This window comes from Equus caballus, chromosome 3, assembly GCF_041296265.1.
Source record: "Equus caballus isolate H_3958 breed thoroughbred chromosome 3, TB-T2T, whole genome shotgun sequence".
Classification (NCBI taxonomy): domain Eukaryota; kingdom Metazoa; phylum Chordata; class Mammalia; order Perissodactyla; family Equidae; genus Equus; species Equus caballus.
In genome coordinates, this window is record NC_091686.1 from 70,571,109 (window position 1) to 70,597,785 (window position 26,677).

General features: G+C 34.9%; 1 protein-coding gene across 3 annotated transcripts; it reads right to left on the reverse strand.

Moving 5' to 3' along the window:
• CSN3 (casein kappa) lies at positions 1-24,699 on the reverse strand. 3 transcript variants are annotated; one of them, XR_011436789.1, is made up of 8 exons: positions 24,380-24,699; positions 17,421-17,474; positions 14,669-14,730; positions 10,949-10,981; positions 9,252-9,747; positions 7,119-7,371; positions 2,369-2,438; positions 1-1,179 (listed from the first exon to the last, which is right to left on the reverse strand). XR_011436789.1 is itself a non-coding variant. In NM_001081884.1 (5 exons), exons 2-4 carry the CDS (start codon positions 14,720-14,722, stop codon positions 9,277-9,279), a joined length of 558 nt encoding a protein of 185 aa, NP_001075353.1. In that variant the 5' UTR covers positions 14,723-14,730; positions 17,421-17,494; the 3' UTR covers positions 7,201-7,371; positions 9,252-9,276. The 3 variants fall into 3 exon arrangements, 2 of the variants coding, with proteins under 2 accessions (NP_001075353.1, XP_070117753.1); NM_001081884.1 differs by lacking the exons at positions 1-1,179; positions 2,369-2,438; positions 24,380-24,699 and having other exon boundaries at positions 7,201-7,371; positions 17,421-17,494; XM_070261652.1 differs by lacking the exons at positions 1-1,179; positions 2,369-2,438; positions 17,421-17,474 and having other exon boundaries at positions 7,246-7,371; positions 24,380-24,504.
• Positions 24,700-26,677: the final 1,978 nt, after the last annotated feature.

Here is a 26,677-nt window from a genome sequence, read left to right on the forward strand (position 1 = left end):
TTTTTGTTGAATAATTTAATCAAGGTCAGTGAATGAGAAACTTCAGTGCTTAAGAGGGGAATTAAGAGAATTTAGGGAATCTTGCTCTTAGGAGATCAAGGACTTTTTAGAGTGCAGTGAGAGTAAATGACAAATTCCACTTTGATGTCGAGTACTGAGGCCTGTGAAATGAATTCAGTCATCATAATAAAATACAATGACAATTCTTTTTATAGTACTTCAAATATGTGATGTGATATGTTAGCAACAGACAAAGAAGAAAGACTAGAAACTCTAAATACTGTATGCTTAAAGAAATGCTGCATTTTCACTGCTAAAATTTTCAGTTTTCATCTTATACTTTTGATTTTTGGTTGGAGTGTTCACTCAATATTCAAGGGCTTTGTATAGTAACTATCACCTTAGTGATATCAGTTATCAGTAGTAGTGTTATCAGTTGTGGGTTCTCAGGCATTTTGTATAGGAGTAGTGGCTGCTGGAGCTGAAGGAGTGATAGGGCTTATGGCATTAGATTCTGGAATTGTGGTGGAATCTTCATTAAGCTCTGGGTCATATTCATATTCAGAGGCTGAATCATAATCTTCAGTGCCATAAGCATACTCTTCAGCTTTGGTGACATCTTCAGGCACAGTGTCAACAGTTGTATTGGTAGCAGTGGTGGCATTGTCTAGAGCAGTGGTGGCATCAGGGAGAGCAGAAGCCATTGTTTAGGCATAGCAGTTTTCTTCCTTTTTATGCCAGTCTTGGCGGGAGGTCACTGTTTGGATTTGGACTTGTCAGCTTAGGTCACTTTGTGTGCAGACTTGTGGATTAAGTTCTGCTTTATTGAAGTTGATTTTGGTTGAGGCTGTTTCTGTGCAACCTTGTTAGCTAGAAATTGCTTTTTGTTAGAAGTAGACTTCTTTGCTGTATCTTGGGAAGACAATGAATGCTTGGGTGTAGACTTGGAAGTTGAAGATCTTTTAGATTTAGATGCTAGAGATTGGTTTGGTAAAACTGATATAGATGATTTTGGTTCGTCCCGGTAAGTGAAGCCTGACTTGATAACTGCTTTGATGTCTGGGCTCATCTTACTGCAGCCTGGGCATGTGAGGACTTTGGTTTTCGTATTTTGGAAGGTGAATTTAGTCTTGATGGCTTTTGTCTTGACTAGTCATGAGTTTTAAGACTCTCACTTGTCTGCAAATAAAAAACATATAAGTAAGGTACTAAATATGTGTGGCTTCAAGTCACAGTGGGCGTATTTAAAAATATTCACCAGTAAAAATTTTCAAAAAATTAATTTTTTCCAGATTTGATTTTCATTTTTTTCTTTTCTTTTCTTTCCTCTTCTTTCTTTCTTCCTTTCTCTCTTTCTCTTTCTCTATCTCCCCCTCCCTCCCTCCCTTTCTTTTTTCTTTCCTTCCTTCCTTCGTTTCCCTCTCTCCCTCCCTCTCTTTCTCTCTCTCTCTCCCCCTCCCTCCTTCCTTTCTTTTTTTTTAAAAAGACTATTCTATGAAACAGTTTTGGATTCACAGCAAAATTGAGTGGAAGCTACAGAGAGTTCCTGTATACTCCCTGCCTTCACACACACACAGTTTCCCCACTATCAACATCCTGCACCAGAGTGGTACATTTATTACAGTCAATGAACATACATGAACACATCATTATCACTCAAAGTTTACATTAGAGTTCACTCTTGGTGTTGTACATTCTCTGAGTTTTGTCAAATGGATAATGACGTGTATTTACCATTACAGTAACATGCAGACTAGTTCACTACCCTAAAAATTCTCTGTGCTCTGCCTGTTCATCTCTCCTAATCCCTGGCAATCACTGATCCCTAAAGGGAGTAAACTCTCTCCATAGTTTTGCTTTTTACAAAATGTGATAGAGGTGGAACCATACAATATGTGGCCTTTTCAGATTGGCTTCTTTCACTTAGTAATGTGCATTTAAGTTTCCTCCATGTCTTTTTATGGTTTAATAGCTCTTTTTTTTTTTTTTTTTTTTAGCACTGAATAATACTTAATTATTTGAATATTACACACTTTATTTATCCACTCACTATGGAAGGACATCTTGGTTGCTTCCAAGTTTTGGCATTTCTGAATGGAGCTACTGTAAACATCTGTGTGCATGTTTTTGTGTGAACATAAGTTTCTGACTGGTGTTTTATAATATTCCCATTATGTGAATATACGGAAAGGGATATAGTCAAAGTTCATGGTAAAATTTTTTTAAAGCAATGAAGCATGTGTTATCCTGGTTACAAACATAATGATGTTTTACTCTGAGATGTTTTGTGACATATGATCAATATGAACATCTTTATCTTTTTCTAAATGAGAAGAAAATTGCCTGTTGATGAGTATTGAAAACTTACCAAGAAGAATGTAGTGAGACTCAAGATCATCATAGATAAGATGAGGACTTTCATCTTTTCTTTATGGACCCTAGCAAGAAAAAAAAAGAATAAAGAGAATGTGTGCTTAATAATATAGTGATAAATAAGCTATTCAAATTCACAGTTATTTTAGTAAATTATGATATTAAGACTTCTCAGGAAGCAATACTATGACTAAATAATTTGCTGATTACTCAAGGGCTTTCTGCACCTTTTATAAAGGTCTAATAATAGAGTAATTTAGAGTAAGTGGGGTTAACAACTTAATGCTTGTTCAAATATGAGTAAACACATTATTTAAGTAAAAATTATTTAAAATTGTTTTAAATGTATTTAATGTATTTAAATGTATTTTAAATGTGTTTAAAAATGTTTTTAGTTTAAACATTGTAATTTGTACATGTACGATGAAAAGTCAATGCTTTGGAGTCAGCACCCACTTTATTACCAGGAAGTGCCTTAGACAGAGTGAGGCATTGTTATTACAGCAACTTTTACTCAATGAAGACAGCTTTGTGTTATGATTTTTTTACTTAAATCACATTTTCTCAAAGCTGCTATTCAGCCACAGAACCTGAGTAATTCATAGGAATAGGCTTTGATTAAACAGCAAAGATAGCGAGAGTGAATGGGACTCTAACCTTTGAATGGGTATGACCAGTTCCCATTGGTAATTAGTATAATAATTTTAGAAACAAGTTCGATTTGTCTAAGTTAGCAGATCATTTCAATTATTAGTTTATTTAGCTATTACAGTTGTGTCCAAACTGTGGAAAGTTCAGAGCCTAAAATAAAAATCTGTGTCCCAAACTCTTATCTGCACAGATGCTTTGGGGGTTTCTTCTCTGTGTTCTGGTCAGATTTTATCTTCTCTTAACCAAGCTGACTCTTCTCTGGTAGTCATTGTCTCCAAATGAAAACTAGTGAGTACCTTTTGAATAAATAAACCCTTTATTCCTGGATGTCCCTCCTACTTGTTTCCTGTTGGGGAGGGACTGAGAAAACTAGTATGATTACTGTTGGCAAGGGTTAATACTGATTAAAAGAAAGTCAAGTCTGTTGGCAAAATCAGTTGTTTGCGTGGATTTTTCTCATGGAAATATTATGTTTCACTGTTACATATTTATTTAAGAAAAAAGAAAGAAGAATTTTACTCTTTGCAAAATTTTCATTAGTTGTACTATTACTTGAAATCATTAGTTTAAAATTTATTGCTTTGATGGCACGAGGTACATCAAGGTTTTATTACTTAAGGTTCTTGGCTTAACCAATTCAACAGTGGTTGTAGGTATTTTGTGATGAATGATTCAAAAGAATGATTTTTATATATGGAAAATAACTATATTAATGTCAAATATTAATTTCATAGGAATGTTTAAGAGTTTAGCCTCACTTTCAAGAGTTTCTGGGACTTCTCAGTATATTCCAATAAAATATACACATAAAAAGAATACACTTGATCTTCCAAGTCTGTTTCTGTTCATTAGCCTTGGCTATTAGGTTTATAGCCTTTTTTCCAATATTATGGGCATCTGGTCACCACTACAGTGTATCACATTAGGAAGATTAAGAGAACACGCCATCATCACCTTTTTCTAAATAGTACGCTAAAGTTAAGATAATACATAATATTGATATAGCAATTTTAATATCATTCTATTGACATTAAGCTTTCTTTGCTTGAAAACTGAGATTAAATTATAAAAGCATTCTCTCTTTACACTTTTATATTTCTGTGATTGGTAATATGATCTGCAGCAATTTTCTTTTGAGTTTAAAAGGAGCCTAACAATATGTCACTGAGTTTGGTAGTTTGATTCGTTATCACTATTCAACATTTTTTTTCTGGATTTTGGTAAGAAAAGTCTATCTTATTTAACCATATTAAATGGATATTTCAACTTTAGTCATTAACAACCCATTTATTCCTTTACTTACTCATTTGTTAAGCAAATATTTATTTAGCTCTATGCTGTATTAGGCCTTACCTTAGAGAGACAGTAGTGAGTAGAATATGGTTCCTATGCTCATAGGGCTTACAGCCCAGCAGATGTGGACAGGCAGGTGTGGCAGAGTTTGATGAGTACTGAGGGGGAAAGGAACTGGCAGGGGCAGGATGTTATGGTAACGTATTAGTGGAGCACTTGATCTTGGAAGTTCAGGAAACATTTTCTTAAGGATATGACATCTAAGCCAAGGAGTCAAATTTTGATTACGTGACACAAATTATCAAAAGGGCTTGAGCAACTTCATAAAAGTGCAGGTGATGGTGATGGCGCAGCTAAAGCAGTCACAGTTTTTGAGTGTCTGAGGTGTACGGTATGAAGATCTAATGGAGAGAGATGAGGTGGTAAGAGCAAGATGGTGAAAGCTGACTTTATCTTGTGGACAATGGATGTCTTTGGAAATGTCACTTAGGAAATTTAGGGATAAAAGAATGAACATTTACTGAATGCCCAGTTGATATAGGGTAACATTAATGAACATCTCAGATTGAAGGTTATATATCCTAGTAGTAAGATAACGAAGGCTGGTGGATTGAATTGCTAGGGTTCAGAACTAAACTCTACCACTTACCATCTTTTTGATTTTGGGCAAATTACTTAATCTCTCTGAGTCTCAGTTTCCTCATTTATATTTGAGCATAATAATAGTACCTCTGTAAGAGAGTACTATGTGGAATAAATAAAGTAATACCTGTAAATTCTTTGTTATAGAACCTGACACATATATCAATAAATAAATATATATGTTAATTTCCATTCTATTTATTGCCCAAAGTCACACAGTTAAGCAATGTTGAGCTAAAACTTTAATCCTATTCTCTGTAAATCTAAAGCCCATAAATTTTCATTATCTTAATGTTTAACCATTTTGAAATTGTTTTCACATACACAAAATGAGGATCAATAACAAATTACTCAGGAGGTTATTGATGAAGATTAAGTAGTAGATATATGTGAAAAAGCTTTTTATATTTTAAAGTGCTATATGAATGCTTATTGTATAATAACACTGGATTCTGGAAGACGTGAGAACTTTCATACAAGGCTGTTTTGCAGGACTGAACAATAAAATGTTTTTCTAAATCTCATTAGACTATGAAGTCCTAGAGGTGGGGAAGAAACATGCTATATTCACATAGCGGACACTTGGCAAATAATTGATGATTGAATGATTGAATCTCTGGATTTCTTTTCTGTGCTAAAGACCCAATTTCTCATTAGTTACAAACCACCTACACTTAGATGGACCATCACATCTGAAAATAATTTAAGAAAATCCAAAATAGCCAGTTTATTAATGTATTGTCTTAACATATAAATGGTAGGTGAGGGATTTACTATGCAATATTAGGTATGCAGAGCACTTCAACTAGTTAATTCAACAGATACAAGTATGGGGTAACATCATACCAAGGAGGTAAGTATTTAACTTAAAATCATACTTTTAACAAGTCTTATTATTAATGTTATTTAGCTAGATATATCATTATTATATTAACATGAGACAATATTAATACTTGACTGTTTTTCTTGTTTCAAATTATTCTGCTTCGTATTCTTATTTCAACTACCAGACTGGAAATGCTTTTATAGTAGTGTTCACGTGATTAAGAGCATGAACTTTAAAGAAAAATTATCTGGGTTCAACTCTCACCTCCACTTGGGGAAGATTATTTCTCTTTCTAATAATAATGACAACAATATGTAGTCCATGAGTATGTATTAAGTGAGTAAATACATGTAAACAAATAGACGATTGACCTGTAATATGTATTGTATAAGCATTTATTATTAAATATTATTATTGTTTTGTATCCCACAGTAATTTTAACAGTACCTTGTACATAGTAGATGATAAATGTTTAACTATTGAATTAAATTCTACTTCTTCTATGTTTTTACTTTGTTTTTCAAGAAATTAATATTATTAATGGTCATAACAAGTGAGGCCCGGCCATGCCATGTTCCTGAGCATGCCTCTCTTCCAGACTCCAGCGTTAGACTGTGAGAGCAGGTAAAAGCCTGTAAGTCACTCCTAGTAAGAGCACATCTGTTGAGGTTACAGGAAAAGATTAGTTGGATGACCAGTAGGGCCTTCGTAAGGACTGAGTCATTTGTATTTTTCCTGGCATGATGTGTTAAATATGAAGCAAGCGCATAAATGACCCGGTCATTTTCCTTGCAATATTTGTTTAGGGAAAAGATTATGTCATATTTTTGGACTTTGAGTATTCACCAGTTTTGTAGACTGGAGACCTCAATTCCGGAAGCTTTCTCATGTGTGTGTGTGTGTGTGTGTGTCTGTGTTTGGACAGATATGAGATTGTAACTTCTAGTCTAGAGGAAACTGGTCACGCGGGTCTAGAATCTCTGTCAACTCTTGTAATTGTGCCACATATTTATTTGTAGTTGTGGTCAACTGTAGCCTGCCTGTGCCCAGAATTTGCTCTTGGGAGTGATCTAGACCAGAGTTAGCAATGCATTTGGCACTTAGATTTAATGCTAACTCTAGAGTTCTATGACTCCCAAGAGTCACTTCGTGGTCCTCTGGATTGGAACATCATGGATCAGTTCCTCTCTGGTCCCAATGACGTAGCCATAAATTTAGATGTTCCAGTGTCATCCTGGAGAAGGCATTTTTAACTAGTGTTAGACCATGGACCCTGAGAATCAAATGAAATTATGGACTTTGTTCCCAGATCAATTTGTGTACTCAGACTCACACTAAATTTGTCTTGGAATCTCAAGGTTTTGAAGATCCTTGGGGCGTAGCCACAGACTCCTCCCGAGTGAAGAGATCCAGTTGCATTCAATTGGTTTTATTGTGCAAGAATCAAAAAATTAAATGTGGCATGAATGTAAAATGTAAAGGGAAAAGAGAAAGAAGCAGAATCTGTGAAAATCACATTCTCTCTTGACTGAGGCAGACAAGCGGTCAAAGCAGAGTTTGAAGTAGTCATGTGGTTTCAGCAAGACCTATAAGAAATGATGACAGTTTAGGAATTGAGTTCATAATGTGTCAACAGTTCTCATGATATGTAGACTTTTATTTAGCTTCCATGATTTGTCTTATATGTCTGTATTCAAAGAGTTTATCAAATAAAATATTTAAATTTAAATATTCAAAATTGACATATAGTGAGCTGAAAATAATTGACTTCACCTAATATATACAGAAAGACGCTCTCTTTTACCTGCATCCTTATAAGTGACATACAGTGATTTTAACTTAGAAATTTAGGTTCATGCATTTTGAACAAATGTTCTATTGAAATAATTATTATTCTATTAAAAACATAATTATGTAATAATATATTTTGGATCAATAAAATTTATAACTACATTAAATTACTTCCTTTCATGTTGTCTCCATTAATTTTCTCATTTTGTTTTCTAAATTTTAATAAGTCAAAAACTTATCCAGCTTAATAACTTCTTTTTCTTACTAGATGTTCTATTAAAAACCAATTAAATAATACAATTTACACATATGCATACCTAAGGAAACCATAGTGTATTTTCTGTTTTTCTGCAAATTCGACAGCCCATATGGAAATAGGTGGCATAATGATTAAGCCTCATTATCTGAAATCAAACAGATTTAGTGTGGCTCCTGGTCTGGAACTTTCTAGCTATAGTAACTTAACAGCAACAGGCCTATTTTTTTTCACTTGTGAACTCAAGATAGTAATATAATCTGTTCCCTATGGTTGCTATAGGAATAAACTGAGATAATTATGTAAAGTTTTTGTCATTTAGTAAAGACTTGAGATGTTTGCTAAAAGTAAATTTTAGTATTTATTAATTTTACTTTATCTTTTCTAATGCATTACACTTTACAAATGGATCAACTTTTAAAATTCTTTCGTAATACGCATTCTCACTTGAATCCCATAGCAACCAAAATTATGAGAAAATGAAAATTCAGAGGGAGTAATGACTTGTAAGATGGAGTAAGATGGAAGAAGCAGCTTCCAGCTATTACCATTATATTACAGTTCACTGCATTATATTTTAGGTCATAAAACACGTAGACAGTGTGATGCACTAAAAATATGAGTTGCAAAGACTCCCAAAATTTTGTAGCTGTCTCCCCAAATTATTTCACACCCTTTGGTCATTTTCTATTTATTAATCTTTCTCCTGTTTACCTTCTTCCTATAAGTTTCAAATTATTTTAGACTCTGCCATTATCTATTGATTCAAATAATACGTAGAAACAATTTGCATCACATTTAAGGTTCTGAAAGTATCCTTTTAATATGTATGTACTTTTCAAGTTAGAAATGAGAATTCTTCTATAGATTTGTCTTAGAATAGGAGAAATTTGAGGTGCTTAGTTCAGGGATTCTTTCAGAAATGATGTCTGAAATAAAGGAATGCATGGGAAACATATTATGCCTTTCATTCTCTTCCTACTAAAATTCGAGGGCAAGAACACAGTGAAACAATTAAAATGTATTTAAATTCACATCCTATAAAAATTGTTCTGAGAAAATTCATTTTTGAGACTAAAAAACCCGTGAGTTTAACATAGTACTTAACTCTATTGTCTTTGTGTGTGTGTAGCATTGAAATAAAGCTGATAGATTCTAGGAGTGTTCCAATTGTTGAAAAAAGGTTTGATAATAAAATCCCCATTTTTTCTTCATTTTGTAAAATAAGATTATTTTTCCTTTCTTGCTGGAATAGAGTCTAGTGTAATAATTGTATGGCACCATCAAATTAAAATTACAATTAGCCCATTTGCCTGCTCTCAATAGACTTAATCCCTTTATATTATTACAGATTTTATGATTGTATTGATAAATTCATGAATGTTGTCTATTGTTCATTTTTGTCTTTTGCTCACTTACCTTTGTTGTCTTCTTTGATGTTTCCTTAGAGTTTTTGGACCACAGGTGAAGTAACTGGGACTGTGGTAGTCTCAGGTGTGCTGGCGATGATGAATTCTGAGGAGGCGTCTGGAATGACTGCATTGTTCACTGTTGGTTCAGGGGTAGGAATAGGTGTAGGCTCAACAGTAGCAATAGTATTGATCTTAGGGATGACTGTTATCTCCTGAAGTTTCTTTGGAGGAATGGCAATAAATGATGGATGCGGGCATGGATGACGTACCACAGTGGATGGGTAGATATTTGGCAGGACTTGCCATTGAGGAATTTGGACATGTGGCCTAACTGCAGCTGGTCTTGCATAATATTGGTAAGGCATATGTTGATTATTAATTAGTAAAGCTAGTCTATGTTGGTAGTAGATGGGTTCATAACGAGGAGAGCTATTCAGCACATAATAAATTGGGATATATTTGACTGTTTTCAGATCGAAAAACCTTTCATCATTCTTATGGCACTGCAAAAAGAATAAATTATGCAGAATGGCATTATTATAGGCGGGAACATTGAGATATCTTAAAGCAGAATTTTTTGAAATAATATTTTATAGCATTTGACGTTGAATAAGTACAGTATTGGAAGTAGTGAACCCAGCAACTATATTATTTTACAAGATATGGATTTGAACACTCCCACTTCTTGATTTTCAACAAATTTAAATATTAAATGTTAAAAATAATAGTAGTTTCAGACAAATTAGATGAGGTAATCCATAAATATAAACCACATTGCCCAGAGCTTGGCATATATGAACAGTACTCGGTAAATGTTGGGCATTATAATAAATACAACAGCAAGAAAGATCTCACAGAGAACTTTGACATACTATACATAAGCATACCACACACACAGACATATATATGTATATATATTTTTTCATATGTGTGCGTGTATGTGAATATGTTTTTTCACCGCATATTTGTAATTGTTTACAAATTTTATTTATCTAGAGATTAGGCTGAGGACACATTTTTTTCTAAACTAATTATAGCAGAATAGTAAAATAATGTGATGTGGGAGCCTTCCTGGATCTAAACTTTAGATTCTTTTCAGCTTAATTTTATACATTAAAGATGAGGGAGTTTTCTATTTTTGTTTGCCTCTGTTTTATTGATTATGTGCAGTTATAAAAAGATGTCATTAGACCTTTTCATATGACTAGAAACAAATCAGCAAAATTGCACTGCAGAGCAAGCATTTCTCATGAAAAGAGACATATTTCAATGTGTTCATTCAAACATATTTGGGAAACAAAAGGAGAAAGTAAATACAGGCGTACAAGAAGTATTCAAAGATGGGTCAGAGCAGGATCTTTCCCCAAGTCTTAAAATCTAGTCAAGAGAGATATTGAGTTTTGCTTTTGTTGTCATTTTTTCCCAGTATTAAATTCTGAGAGAGTTTTCTCACGTTACTAAATATACATGAAAACCAAAAGCACGTGACTTAGACTATGAAATGAAACCAAGATTTTCAGATGAACTGAGGTCAGTTCATATGACTGGTTGCTAAAGTGATGTTTTTTACAAAGATTATTAGATTATTTTGTGGAGTTTATTCATTTAGCTTTTAGACAGAAGGCATTTTAATGTCATTGAACTTTGCGGAATATTATGCTTTAGAGTTCATGTTTCTAACAGAAATAATTAAAATAAACTTACTGTTGGTTGTTCCTGGTTTTGCACCTCTGCACCCTGGGGAGATTCACAGAAGTAATAAGAAATTAAAAGTTAAAAAAAAGCAAGACAGAATCTAGTTTTTTTATGGTTTTAAAAATTAAGAAGGCAAAACATTTTCTTTGTTTTTATTTTAATATTGTAAAATATTGTAAAGTATTTTCTATGATTGTTTAATCTATAAGGCCTGTGAACCACTCAAGAAGTGTCAGCAGGGGCCATGGCCGAGCGGTTAAGTTTGCGCACTCGGCTTCAGTGGCCCAGGGTTTCACCGGTTTGGATCCTGGGCGCAGACATGGCACCGTTCATCAGGCCATGCTGAGGCGGCGTCCTGCATGCCACGACTAGAAGGACCTACAACTAAAAAAAATATACAACTATGTACTGGCGGATTTGGGGAGAAAAAGCAGAAAAAAAAAAGTGACAGCAATGTACTACTTAAATTAGTAATAATAAACTGCCTGGTTAAATTGTCTTTAAAAATCACCACCTAGGCAGAAAAATTCATGGTTGAAAATAATTTGATTATCTGAACACTGTGCCAACAAATGTACATAATATTTACTTGAATGAAAAATATGAATGATAAATTCAGTTTGTGTTGAATGTACATTCTTAAAAATAAGAGGAGCATTTAGCATATTTTGTCTTTTTCTGCTCTCCTACTAAGATGATTTATGAGGTTTACTTAGATTGAAAAGAATTGCCTCTAGCATAACATCAATATATAAATGTTATATAGATAATAGTGTTTTTAAATCAACTTTCATTTATCTTTATGGTAGTTTTCTTAATTCTAGATTGCAACATGCATAGGGAATCAGTAGTGAAAAGACAATTTCCATAGGCATGTATATATAAAGCTTTAAAAACTCATGAAGATTCTGTAAACTTTTGGGATGAGGTCACTATATTAAATGTTTTTTAAAAGACAATTCTAGTTTAGGACTTTTCACACATATTTTTGGATATAAAAAGACTCTAGAAACTTTTTGGAAGGTGTAGGTACAGAAAATCAGAAATTTGATTAAATAATAAAATTCGGGGTGTGTTCAGACAGAGACTTTTCTCTAAATGTATTAAATCACTTTAATACACTTAAATCAGTTTAAAATTAAAAAATATGAATATTATAGAAAGTTTACCTACACAAAAATTCTGATAATCTAGACATCTTACTTTAATATCAATCTATATATGTATTCCTGGTATATGTTCATTTCAGTATCTTGTATCTTGCTTTTTTTCAAGAAGCATGATCCCTCATTATTTTTCCATTTATCTCACTTTTTGTACTTACATATGTGTAGTTGAAAAATAAATAATCAGTGATTGTGTCATGAAATTTTTATTCTTTATTGTTAAGTATTGTCTTCTTTCAAAAAACTGTTTTATTATAATCAGGTGAATAAGATCTGTATACCAATGGCCTTTTTAATAATTTTCATTTATTCTTTAAGACAGTTTTTCAAAGATGTGATCTTTGGGGGAACAAAAGTTGTTTGATAGTGTTGGGCCCTGGGGAGGCCACCACAAAATATCTCACAATAGCACATTGATTACTTGGAATTAAAGTTACTTGAGAAGCAGAAATGGCATTCTGACCCTCCTGTCTCTGTTCCCCCTGAAAGCAGAAATGAATCTCTCCTGTGAAAGGTCCTCTCCCTACAATCTTATCACCAGAACTAGGGAATTTGGGGCCAAGAAGCCTGCAGAAACAAACCTTTTTAATTTATTACCTCAAGCCTAAACTCTGCATTTAAGCAGAGTTAATCAATCCTCACTAATTATGTACCTCAAATATAAGTTTCTTTGTCCTGTCATTCCTCACAAATTTATTGTTTCCTTGTGTAAAAGATATAGGTACTGCCTGCTTTGTTCACTTTCTGAGGATCATTTCTCTATGATCTCCAGTACATACATATTAAATTGGGTTTCTCTGCTGTTAATCTGGTCTTGTGTCAGTTTTATTATTAATTCAGCCATAAGAGCACAAAAAGGGTAGAAAGGGGATTTTACCCCTCCTCAACAATAAAAATTATCAAATTGCTGTACAAAAAAGTGCCAACTCATAATGCCACCAATAGACTATAAGATTGTATAGTTCATGGCATAATTGCTGGTAATAAATCTTATTTTATCTATTTTTATTTTGGAAAGAAGGGATAAATTAGCACTTAAAAGATGTTATCACATTGCTGTTTTAGTTGCATAATTTTGGCTACTCATAAGATTGAATGGTAAAGTGTAGACACTGTCGTTCTTCTTTTGAGTTATTTGTTCACGTCCAAGGGGCTTGAAGCCTCTGTGAAAATGGGAAGGAGTGGCTGGGGAGCTAGAGCAGGCTCAAGTAGCTCAAGAAGAGTTTGCCATAAGGCAGGCAATTGTGGATCATTTTCTGATTTAAACTTTAATGCCTGTCACTCAAAGAGAAAACCGAAGTTCTAAATGTGCAAGTGGCCACAATAAAATGGAATTTCAAAGAATAAATGAAAGAAAGTAAGTGTGAAAGTCATTTACATTTTTAGAAAGTTTGACACCAAGAATTTACCTAATAAAACTGTTTAATAGACATTAACTTAAAAGCAAGTCTAAATTTAATAATGAATTATGAAACAAGGGCTGGAGCCTTGCAAAATTTTACAATCTAAGAGGAGGTCATATAGCATCATCTTGTATCTGCCTTCCTGCCTTGCTGTTGGCACATAAGTGCTTGGGATTCCCAAATCAGCATGAAAATCAGACTGAGCAAGAGCCAAAACGACAAAGCAAACAAGTCAAAAAAATTAAAAACAAAAAAAAGCGTCTTTTTATCTTGATCCAGTAGCCTTAAGACACAGCATGTAATTCAAGAAAATGCCTGAAAACCATAGAGTTCTTTATGGATATGATCCCTGGGAGGGACTCAGTCAGCTGACATAATGGGAAGAGTATAACAAAAGATGCCATAATGTTTGAATGTTAAAGATAGATGTGTCAAGGTTTTGAAACTGGTGGAAAAATTTAAGCAAACTCTTAATCTCTTAAGGTTTTAGTCCCTAAAGAGATTGGAATCTGTATGATATAGGAATTTCAAAGAATTCCTGATCCTGGACTATGATTTCTATATTTATCCTTTATGAATTATTTTTAGAGCATTCTATACTTTAAAACTATTTTCAGGGGCCGGCCCGGTGGTGCAGCAGTTAAGTTTGCCCCTTCCGCTTGTCAGTGGCCCGGGGTTCACCGGTTCGGATCCCGGGTACGGACATGGCACTGCTTGGCACGCCATGCTGTGGTAGGTGTCCCACATATAAAGTAGAGGAAGATGGGCACGATGTTAGCTCAGGGCCAGTCTTCCTCAGCAAAAGAGGAGGACTGGCAGTAGTTAGCTCAGGGCCAATCTTCCTCAAAAAAAATATTTTCAGTATTGTTTTTCCCCCCAGAATGTGTTTTCTCTATAGTATGAGAATTGTAAAGGTTTACTATACATGATAAAGTGTAATTTCATAATTCCTAGGAACTAAAAGCATATCCAGAAGAACATGACTTTAATTTTATAATGTAAATGAATTCAAAAATAAATTACTTTTAAGAAAATATAGCTAGTATGCAGTTATTTTGTTCTATAAAGTACAACTATATTTAGAAATATGAAAAATTAGAGCTTTTAAATAAAATTTTCTTAAGGTCTTGATACAGATTGAATAGATGAACTTAACTCACCAAAAAAGGCAAAGTTAATGCCAGGATATTCACAACTAGGAAAAAACTCTTCATCGTTGCACCTGAAAATAAAAATTAAATTGAAAGGATTTGTTACTAACAATTTAGGAATGATTTAGAACAACTGTTTTTGGTTCAAGGAAAAAAAAGCAAACTGATTTATGGGTACATTTAGCCAATGTGGAAAATCTATTTTATCAAAAGCATTAGAAAACCAAACTTGGAGTAAATGTTTTTTGAACTTTAATTTTTGGCTGTATTACTGAAAGTATCATTACAAGGTTAATCATCTATTCATTTAACATATACTAAGAACCTATTAAGAACAAGGCATTATGCCAAATTGAGATTATCAAGGTGAATAGATCTTGTCAACAAGTAGCATCAATTTTAGGAAGAGAGTTGTAACATACACAAATCACTGTGAGAGGAAAGAAAGTGGAAAATGCCACAAAAGTGATTTTCTACAGATAGAAGGTTTCAGTCAGGAGAATCAACAAATTCTTTTTTTTTTTTTTTTTTGAGGAAGATTAGCCCTGAGCTAACATCAGCTGCCAATCCTCCTCTTTTTGCTGAGGAAGGCTGGCCCTGAGCTAACATCCATGTCCATCTTCCTGTACTTTATATGTGGGATGCCTGCCACAGCATGGCTTGCCAAGCGGTACCACGTCCACCCCCTGGGATCTGAACCTGTGAACCCGGGGCCACCAAAGCAGAATGTGCGCACTTAACCACTGTGCCACTGGGCCAGCCCCTCAACAAATTCTTTATGTAGGAAATGGCATGTAGGTGGGACTTGCCTATGTGGAGATTAATAGGGAGAGAATCTTTTCAAGTAGAGAGAAAGCCTTAGGACTATCAATGGACATTTTGAATGGAATGTTTTATGAGAAGGGTAAGATAAATTTGGAAAGAAAGTTTAGGGCAGAAAAAAGGAGAGCCTTTGGACGGCAGGTTAGAGTTAGGCATGGCTTTGTAGACATCAGAAATGAGGCTAGTGGCTTTCGAATAGAGACTGATGCGACTACACATTCCTTTGGAAGACTGAGTTCCGGCCCAGGGTTTACCTCCACTTGTGTAACTTTGGCCAAGTAATTTCTCTTGCCTGGGCCTCCCCTTTCTCACTTGTAAAATGAGTTTGAACTAAGTGATTTCTAAAATTCTGTAATTCCACAATCAATCTAACGGGAACATGCTGGATTGTGGGGGAGGGGTGGTCTGAAACAGCATTCTTCATCATCTGCTTCTCCAGGAATCATTAATGATATAATTAGCTCGATTGCTTTAATAAGAAATATAGATATGACAGTTACAGTGGCTTTGAATGAGATATTTAAAGAAATAAATTAGCCTTATCTTTCTAAAGGAGTGTACAGTTGTCACGTCTGCTTGATTCTTTTTTAATAAATCATATTTTTAGAAAGATATGTATAACACATCAAACTTTTAATATTTAAGTACATATTGTATTAGTGAAGTAAATACTAACTACATCTTGTTGCAACTATCGTTATTGTCAGACTTGTATAGACTTGAGTCCTACAGACTGAGTTTTACAAAAGAGGCCCACAGTAAAAGTCCAGGCTTGGGAAAGTGAAGCTCATCAGACTCCGTCTGCCTCCGATTGTCGGTAATCATGATTAGGAAGGCCGTCTACTAAACTGACTTCAGAGCCTCTGATAGCATGTTACAGGATGGAAAAGAACTCAGGTGGAATCAAATTCGAACAACTCACAGCAAACTGGTTTCACTGAAAGGGGCAGAGTTCTCTGTTAATTCTTCACTTGCCAATTAACTTTTTTTAAATTGAAACATAATTGACATATAACATTGTATAAATTTAAGGTGTAAAATATGTTGATTTGATACATTTATGTATTGTAATATTACTGCCATTGTACTGATAATTAGCCCCTTTATCATGCTACGTAATTATCATTTCTTTTTTGTGATTTGAGTAATTAAGACATAGTCTCTTAGCAAATTTGATGATTATAATATAATATAGTGAATATAGACAACAATATTATAGTTACCAGTTAACTTTTAAGATTATAAACTGAACAATAATATTTCCATGGTGAATCATAAGCTCCTTTTCAATTCTCACAAAAATATATAACACACACATAACCATTCTGTAAAATGTTAGTAATTCTTTCCTTTTAGCATAAACAGAAATCAGAGAGATAAGACCATACTTTACTTCTCCACTACTTAAACCAGTGAGTACTTGAATTTGCCTCGATCACTTGGTAAGACAGAAATAATTTGTGAAACAGTAGAACTGCTCAGCTTTCACGAGGATATAAAGGACATGTTTTAAAACAATAGTTAATACTATAACAAAATTATGACTCTTAGAAATAAAATTTGAAATTAATTAAGAAATCAATCTGGGTTATTATTACATATCCACTTTCCTGAGAACTTAGCCCTCCACATTTGTCTGTGGGAATAGTTCCATTGACTTGGACACTTTCTTTTTTTAGGATTTACATTGTCTTCAGTGGTTTAGCCAGTATTAAACCCTGACTTTAACCCAAAGTGAAGTTAAAAATAAATTTGTTCATAACACCATCTAGAATCTAAGATTTAGGTTAGAAACTACTTTAAAAATGATGTCAAAGCATATTCAAGCTTAACAAGAAAAGCTAAAAGGAAGAAAATGTGCTTCTAAAATAATTGGGTTGTGTTAGCACTACCTCCAGTGAAAAGGAATCATTCTCTCTGGACATTTCAACATGATTACCTTTTCTTTTGCAGGTCAGGTCTTGCTGGGCAGCGGGTTGAGTTGACCTCTCAACTGTAGAGAAGACTCAAGGTAAATAACTGAAGACTAATTAAAGGCCTTAGTGTCTTGTGTCAGTAACTTATTTTCCTCCTACATTTTACCCAATAGGAAGATGGCAAAAAGGAAAGATTTGATGACAGCAGGGTCATCTTTGGGTCAGTCTTAGTTAATGAAATTCAGAGGGGGAAATAGAGTTGTCATCCACAAAGTCTGAAAAGAGGCTATTCACGCATTTTAGAGAAAGAATTTTTATGTTTTATGAAGAGATATACAGAAATTTTAAAAATATTAATTTCATTCTTAATCAACTAATCCCACCTGAATTTAAATTTGAATAGAAAGCTATTGTTAAAATGGAAAATAGCTTTTATATTTTAAGTGTTTCTTTTTAGTTTAAGAACCTGAATAGCAAGCAACTGTACTTATATTATAAGCTGTGGTTGGTATTCTTCCTTCCAGAATCGCAACTACTGCATTTTAAAAACTAGAAAACTGACCCATCTCTTACATACCCAAGAGCAGCTTTTTACAAGTCAAATCCAAATAGGAAATACTTTAATCAGCATAAAGAAAGGGGCCATTTGCATTTGAGCTGCAACATATATTCTTCAGTAAGCTCAAGCTATAAGCATTTAATATATACTTGTTGATCGACTAACCTCTTATGAATCGAAGTTGTTTCTAGATTTTTAAATTTTAGTAATACGGGTGATCCATTCTGGGTGTACAAGCAAATTATTGAATTGGGCAATAATTGTTCTGTTTCAAGAACAGCTCATTCTGCCTTACAGAGTATATACCATAAAACTCCCAATATAGGGGATATTTTGGTAAAATACAGCTAAGCAAATAATTTGCCTAGATAATTCAGGAAAGAATATTTTCTTTTGCTTGCAGTTCTCTGGGAAAAATGTTAACTGTGACTTCACTTTAACTGTGAAGTCCTGACCAGGTTGAGGTATTTACAGGAATCAATGTAAGCCTGCCGGAATACAAACAAGAAATAATGTCAGCATTGTAGTTATTCTTGTATTCCTGTCTTTTTCTTAGAACTATTTCATGTCTTAGAAAGTTAGGAACAATGTTCAGAACCCTAGAAAGCTTATTCAGTTTGCACAGAGTAAGTTGAGATTTTTTATTTCTCAGAATAGTTGGCTTCTGCTGTTCAGAGAAAGATGGCAGAGTTTCAAAACTGAAAAACAAAAAAAGCTTTTAAAGTAATAAGACTAGCCATTCTATTTGGACTGTTTAGTCACACTGTTTTCCTTTGGTTGTCAGGTTCAGGTGAAAGTTGGAAGATTGTGATCTGGTCAATCCCCAGATTCTGAAGGTGTTCTATTCCACACGGCAATATCTCAGCCATTCATTTAGAGCCATAGAATAGAATGACAATTATTTTCAGTTGAGTCTTTATTTATTTAATTCACAAGTTCCAGAGACCCAGAAGACCTTTAAAAACATTGTTTTAGCAGGAAAATATTTCACCTGGGAATGCTAGGAATCCTACCCCACAACCAAGAGAAAAACATTTCTACTGCGGGGTCACCCATCCACTTCAAACACTAATCTGGCTTTCTTGGGAGAGTTGCAAAATTGGTTATTCTTCTTCGAGCACTTAAATTATTTCAGGTACTGTTCCAGGCATTAGGGGTAAAGTAGTAACCAAAGCAGGCAGATCCTTGCCCTTGTGGAGCTCACAGGCTAGCATTTCCTTGAATACTAGTGACAGTGAACATTCCCCATATATACTGACCTAAGGCAATCGAACAGAGCTAAAGAGTTTTGTGTGAATATTGCAGAAAAACTAGGTAAACTCTGTATAGGAGCTATGCATAAACCCTGGTGCTTTCCAAAGAAAAGCAAAAGGAAGATCAGAACTCCCATAATATGAAATCCCAAGATGTTGGATGGTGCCGAACAAAGTCTCAAAACTTAAAGGATTTGTAACCTGGAATTGATTCACCAGCCGTGATCTAGTCATATATTCATGTTAGATGTCACGGCCTCCTCCTGAAACATCCCCGGCCTGTGGGAGGAGGACCAGCAGGGCTTCTCAGTCAAGCTATAGCTTCTTTTTGTTTAGGTCGTGATAATCAGCGTCTATTTACATAACTACTCACACAGTGAAGTCAGGCAAGACGCTATTGTGTGTTCCTAAGTTCACATTTCAAACGCTGTGAAATAAACATTTAGTGATAAGTGAAATGATTATTATTGACTCATATGCATTCTTTCACCTGTAAAAACTTCCTATTGTTCTGTTAGCATTTCTTACATCTAATATGTACTTTATCTCTATTTTCTCTTCTTTTGACGGTATTCAAATGCATGTGGTTTTACTTTTTTCTGTCTCATTTTATTTCTTAGCTAATTCGTTAGTACCAGGCTGATCTCAAGTCTCTATCATGTGCTCGAAGTACAACGTTTGTGACAGTAGTTGCAATGTAAATAACTAACATAACTGTCTATATGATTAGTTCTTGAGGTATCAAAAAATTAACATTTTAGTGCAGAAATTTGTTTGCTTCAGAAACCATTGCTATGATAAGTGAAAATCATGGGAAAATAGCCTAAAATGCTCTTAAAATTTTTTCAACACTAGCAAAATGGAATATCAAAATTTTGCTTTGCTGTAAACAATTCAGTTAAATAAACTACGCATGCGCCATAAACAGTTCTTTTTAAAAACAAGGCATGTTGGGCAATATGATAGACAGTCACAGTCTCTGCTTGCAGTGAACATGTAGAGATAATGTTTTCTGTTGATTGGGAAACATTGAAAGGAGACTCTTTTGAGACTATGAGGAGACATTTGATGTCATCTGGAGCCCAGAATGAGTGTCATGACTTTAGCATTAGTGCATACATAAATTCATGCATAAGTAACTTCTAGGTTCCTAGGGTTTCTGGGTCTCTTAAAGGTCACAGGTTGAAAAATACAAGGAATCAAGAAAACTTTCAATTTATGTAAGCATTATTTATTTGTTATGGTCCTAGGACCCTCTGTAACTCTGTCTTATAGTTACTCCAATAGTCCTCTCACACTATTCAAAATAGATAGCCAGGTCAACTATGACCTCCACTTGGCCAAATCTAATGCTAATATTTAGATGCTCTGTTGCAGTCCCAGCAGCCTTTGGCATGGTGATTGGTCTTTCTCACTTGTAATCATTTCTTCTTTTTTTTTTCTTTTTTTTAAAGATTGGCACCTGAACTAACATCTGTTGCCAGTCTTCTTTTTTCTTCTTCTTCTTCTTCTCCCCAAAGCTCCCTAGTACATAGTTGTATATTGTAGTTGCCTGTCCTTCTGGTTGTGCTATGTGGGACACCACCTGTCAGCATGGCTTGATGAGCGGTGCCATGTCTGTGCCCAGGATCCCAACCGGCGAAACCCTGGGCCGCGGAAGTGCAGCGCGAGAACTTAACCACTCAGCCACAGGGCCGGCCCCCACTGGCTGCTCTTAATTTCTCTTTTTCCTCTTATTTTTCTCAAACTCTATTTTGGAAAACTTTTAAGGATTCTTCCTGAGTTCACCACCCCTCTACATTTTTTCCCTCTCTGTCTTTAGTATCATTACACCTGACTTACTCCATTCCTATAGGCTTAAATATCATCTACCTTCTGTTAACTTCACTGAATTACAGATTCAGACATCCAACTGTTGTTTAAACATCTCCATTTGTATGTGAGATAGACATTCCAAGTTTATCATGAACAAAGCAGAGTATTTGATCTCCAAACACATTTCTTTTCTCAGCCAAGTCCTCCACTAATCTTTTCCTTGTTAGTAAATGGCACCATGATACTCCCAGTGGCTCAAGAGAAAATCCTAGGGGTCATCTTTTGCTCCCCCACAATTCATTAGAAGAATTATAAGCCCTATCTCAATATATCCTGAATCTGCTGCCACTTTCCAGTCTTACCTGCATTGCCATAGTCAGTCCCAGCTACTGGCATCTCACACCTGACCATCCCAATAGTCCCCTTTCTGGTCTCACTACTTTCACTCCTGTAACCTTATGATCATTCTTCACATAGTTATAAAAATGTTATTTTTTGAACATATGTCTGATATGATTATTCTCCTACTTAAAATCTTTCAATGGCTTCCTTTAGCACTTAGAATAAATTCCAAGCATCTTATTAGGCCTATTAGTTTCTGTATAATATAGTCTCTCTCTATCCTTCTTACCTTATCTTCTCTTAACTTTTCTTTCACTATGTGCAAGATTCGATGACATTTTTGCACCTAGAACATGCCAGACTCTTTCCTGAATTAGGAACTTTCACTTGTGTTCGTAGTCGCTAATATGTTCTTACCTCAATTCTTCTCATTAGTGTCTTCTTTATATTATTCAGGTTTCAGCTTGAATGTCTTTCTCTCAGAGACACTTTCCTTGGCACCTTTTCTAAATAGGCATTGCCTTTCCTTTATCACTCTATTATTTTACCTTTTTATTTTCTTCATAACATATCACACTATGAAATGATTTTTTAAAATTTACATATGTTCACTTACTCTTCTCTGTCTGCTTTTACTAGAAGGTAAGTCCCCCAGTGCATAGACCTGTGTCTGTCACATACAGACTCTCAAATGTTTGTTGCACAAATTATTAATTATTTGGACTATTTGTTTAAGTTGAAAGTTCTTGCCTCAACCCACAATACTGCATCACAATTTTTAGGGGAGGCGCATCCCTGGAAATCTGCATAGTTAATAAGCACCTAGATAATTTTTCATGCAGATGGAAGTTTGGGAATTACTGCTTTCTTCTGGATGAAGTCAGAACCTGGTCATGAAGAATTTTTAAAGTGGACAGGCATATTATGTGCTTCCCCTGGAGTTCTAATTTATTTCAATGAAGCCTGGTATATGTGGATAAGAGGTGGGTTTTCTGGGATTGATTTTCCTGCAAGAGCATTAAAACTGACTTCTCTTGACTGCTGGGGAAGCTGGGCTCTCATTTGGGGTGATTATAGCTAGATTTCAGTGCGGCCCTCTGGTCTTATTTCATCCTCCTACTAAAGCTTTGGATAGTTGAGAGAAACTAGAAACGTTCTTCAGCTATTGGAGGGAGGGCACTTCAGTTGTCAATGCCTTGCTTTTCATCTTTTTCTGTTGTTGTTAGCTGCCTTCAGTTGCCTTGGTTTGACCTACCTTTGCCAGAAATTTGAACTCTCCCTGGGTATTATTGAACTCACATAGAATTCTGGAAAATACTATCTCCTAGATATTTTAGTCATTTACATAAGGAAATAACTCATCAGGTGATATTTGTTCTCTATGTCTGTGTGAAAAATTAACAGAAATGTTATGTACTGAACAAGAATATTACTAAAGTGTTACCTTCTCTTTTGTTTCTCATGTCAGAGGTTATTCCTGAAGTTAAGAGAACTTTACATATTTTTTTTGGGGGGGGAGATTAGACCTGAGCTAATGGCCACTGCCAATCCTCCTCTTTTTGCTGAGGAAGATTAGCCCTGAGCTGACATCCGTGCCCATCTTCCTCTATTTTATACGTGGGATGCCTGCCGCAGCGTGGCTTGACAAGTGGTGCATAGGTCCATGGCCAGGACCTGAACTGGAGAACCCTGGGCTTCTGAAGTGGATTGTGCGAACTTAACAGCTATGCCACTGGGCGAACCCCAAGAGAACTGTATATATTTCTTTCGAATATTCCTTAGAAATAGGTTCTAAATTGTTTTATTGCCATCTTTTGCTTCCTTTTACATTGCCCAATGGAGCTAAATGTCATTAAAAATACTAGTTTGAGTACAGTTTATCCACCCAGTAAACATCTGTTGAACATCTAATTTGTGCTGATCTACTTGTCAATAACCTCTTTATCCATTATGGGTAAACGTCACCTTTCCTAATTTGTGTAACCAGAGCTATCTTCCCCTCTGCTTTAAAAGAAAAACAAACTCCATGAATATTTGGTTGGAGCACTTATTATACTTATTGAAATTGTACACATGTTTATCTCCCCTCATTAGACTGTAAGATACCTAAAGGTGAAAAGAAAAATTTTTTTGTCCAAATCCCTAGCATTTAGCACAATGATTGACACAGAACAACTATTTAGTTTTTTTAGTGAATGAATGAAATCTGAAAGATTATATGGAGGATGTGTGAGTCCTCTCCCCAAGGCACTAACAGAATAATGGAGATGATTTAGCTCTCTGTCTACTTTTCCATGAAAGCCTCTTTCAGTAGTTAGTATGTAAACTCCACGTGAATGTGGTACCCAGTGTCTCTATAGCTGACTACATTTTGAAACAGCATACTTTGTTCAGGGACACACTAATTTTATCAACTGTTTTAGTTGAGATGGAGATCATTCATGGTCAATTTAGTTTGGGAAACATAGTTAAGAAAAATGATTTTTTAAACTGGCATTTTCAAGAATGTTACCATATGTATATGTACTGCAAATTTCCAAGAGGTGCTTTGAAGATAAATATTTATTTTTTTGGCCATTTGGTAAGATTAATGCTTCAAGAAACATGCCTTGGGAAATGGGGTGTAGTGGATCCTGTCCTGGTAAACCAACACAGGATTAAAAAAGAAAACGGAAGTTTGATTGACAGGTTTATCGGGATTTGAGCCACCAATCACAATAATCAAAGATGTCCAGACCAGAAATGATGTTGCCCAAACCCACTGGGGGAATAACTGATTAATTTTAATAGAATATATTTGCTTTACAAATCTAGTAGTTAAAAGTAAATGACAGTGTCTTCCTTTTTCCTAGAAAGTTATGCTAATTTGAGATGAATAAAATAAAAGTTCTAATCTGGGAGTTAAGGACATATGTCAAAGACAAAAAAAAAAAAAAAAAAAAAAAAACAGAAGGAAGACAGTAAATTACTTGCAGAGCTGGACCTCCCAAACTTCAGAGCTGACAAAGTTTACCTTTGGCTCCTCTTCAGGGCTCTCAAATCCTTCCTTCTCTATGCCCCTCCAGCTTGGTTTCCCATGCCTTTCCTCAGTCATGCAATGACCTCCAATCGGTCAGCTGTAAGGTTTGGAAGTAATCCCCATAAAACTAATTTACCAATTTATATTGAGAACAGTTTGCTCCTCTTGCTGTCCCTCCCATAGTTTTAACTGGGATCACTGACTTTAATACCAAAGATTGAATATTTAATGCTTGAGGAACCTCTAATCCCTGAAAATCGCCAAGGGAGGCAGCAATTTCCCTGCTCATGTCATGCCAAGAGACCCATTAGGCTGGCCTTGATTTGTAGCCAGCTTATGGGTCATGATAGAATTTCCCTCATTCACACTAAGGGTCTCAGCTAGGAACAATTTAAACTTGGGGTGGAGAAACATAATCTTTGTTCAAAGAGAATTTTTATAATTTCCTGCTGATTTATCTGTGGGGACAAAGGCTGCCATTGTGACACAATAGAAGGCTCATTGTGCAAGAAGAATCTTGTTGGATGACTTTTGTAGTATACTGCAGGAAAGTTTATTTTCATCACCACCTGCTACCTTTTCCTCCTTCAGGGGTTAGTTTCTAGGGTATTCATCATGGGATTTATGGGAACTGATGATCAGGACAAATTGTTCCTCAATAAACTTCACAAAAACTTTGCTATGGGCGTTTGCTTTAAATGGAAGAGAGTATACTTGATGAACTAAAAGCCTCTAAACTTGGTTTTCCCATAGCTGATGCAACTGTTAAAGGCTTTAATACATAATATATATATATAATATGTATAAATATATATGTCTATGTAAATACATATATATTTGTGTTGTGATGCTTTTGACAAAATTCTTGGGACAAAGAATTTTATTCACAACTTGACATTTTATGGGCCCTGTAATTTCTGTAACAAAGTATTGGTAGACACAAAGTTGTTCAATTTTCTGTACTAATGTTGTAATTGAGTAAGAGAGAACTGTTACCATTTAAATATTGATTTTAAAAAGTTTTTTTTCTCTCACAAGAAGGAATCTTTTGCTAACTTATATGTTGTTATAGGTCAGAGATATGAAAAAGATCTTTTTTTTGAAAATTAGGAATTTGAAAGTTTTATTAATGCATTCCATTTATCAAGCATCACTGACTACCTTCTACTCTGTTCAGTATTGGGGAATAGTTACATTGTTGTGACACTCCAGTTATATTGTTGTGATACTTACACTCTCCTCAAGAAAGATACCAAAATGTAAATGAATTATTTTATTAAACAATGAAGTATAATAAGATTCAGAAAATGGTGGAAATAAAATGCATTGTGAGAGGGTCAAAGTGGTGAGTGATTCATTCCTTTTAGAGAGATGGGAGGAAGCTTTTCTTGAAGGTCATAATGTTGGATTTGGGTCTTGAAAGATAAATTGGAATTAAACAGTGAAACAGGGGCATGGACATTCCATGAAGAGAAAGCACCATATACAAAGGCACAGCAGGGTGAGAGTGAAGGCCAGTTGTGGGGAATGGCAATGACCTCGTGTGACAGTTGAGGATGTGAGGGAGGCTGGCTGGTGGCAGGGGGATTTGAAAAGAAGCTTGAGGTTAGTGTGTAGAAGGCTTTGAATGCTATGGATTCATAATGTAGGGTTTTATAATGGATTTTATACTGTAGGCAATAAGAGGCCTTCTAAGGCATTTCAGCAGGTCAGAAAAATAATTCAATGTATGTCTTGAAAGATAACTCTGGTGGTAGTGTGGCACCTAGATTAGCAGAGGAGCAGATGGGGGTGGTTATCCTTATTAGCATCAGTGTGATTTTTCCTCCTGAAATAAAGTAAAAGCAGATGGACTTAACTGGTCTTTGGCACTGCCATTGTGGAGTCCTGGACTCAGAATTAGAGATGCTGCTGACGCAAAGCCTTAGGAGTTGGGTAAGACTGGTTTGTATTTCTTTTCTGCCCTGTACTAGGTCTGTGATGGTGAAGAACACAGGACTTTCATGATCTTGTTTCCCCACATATGAAATGTGATTACATGAGATTATGTGAGTCTCACGTAGAGAGCAAGCAGAGATTATGTGAAGATTCAGTGATGTAATGATTTGAAAAAGCATTTTGTAACCTACAAGCATGATATAAATGTTATCACCCATAATCAGTTTTTTGAAGTTAGAGACCATACTTGACTGTTTTTGATATCTTTTACCAATCCATCAAACTTAATATGCTACTGTACATAAATTATAAACTCAATTGAGTAATTGAGTCTCAGTTACTCAAAATTTTTTT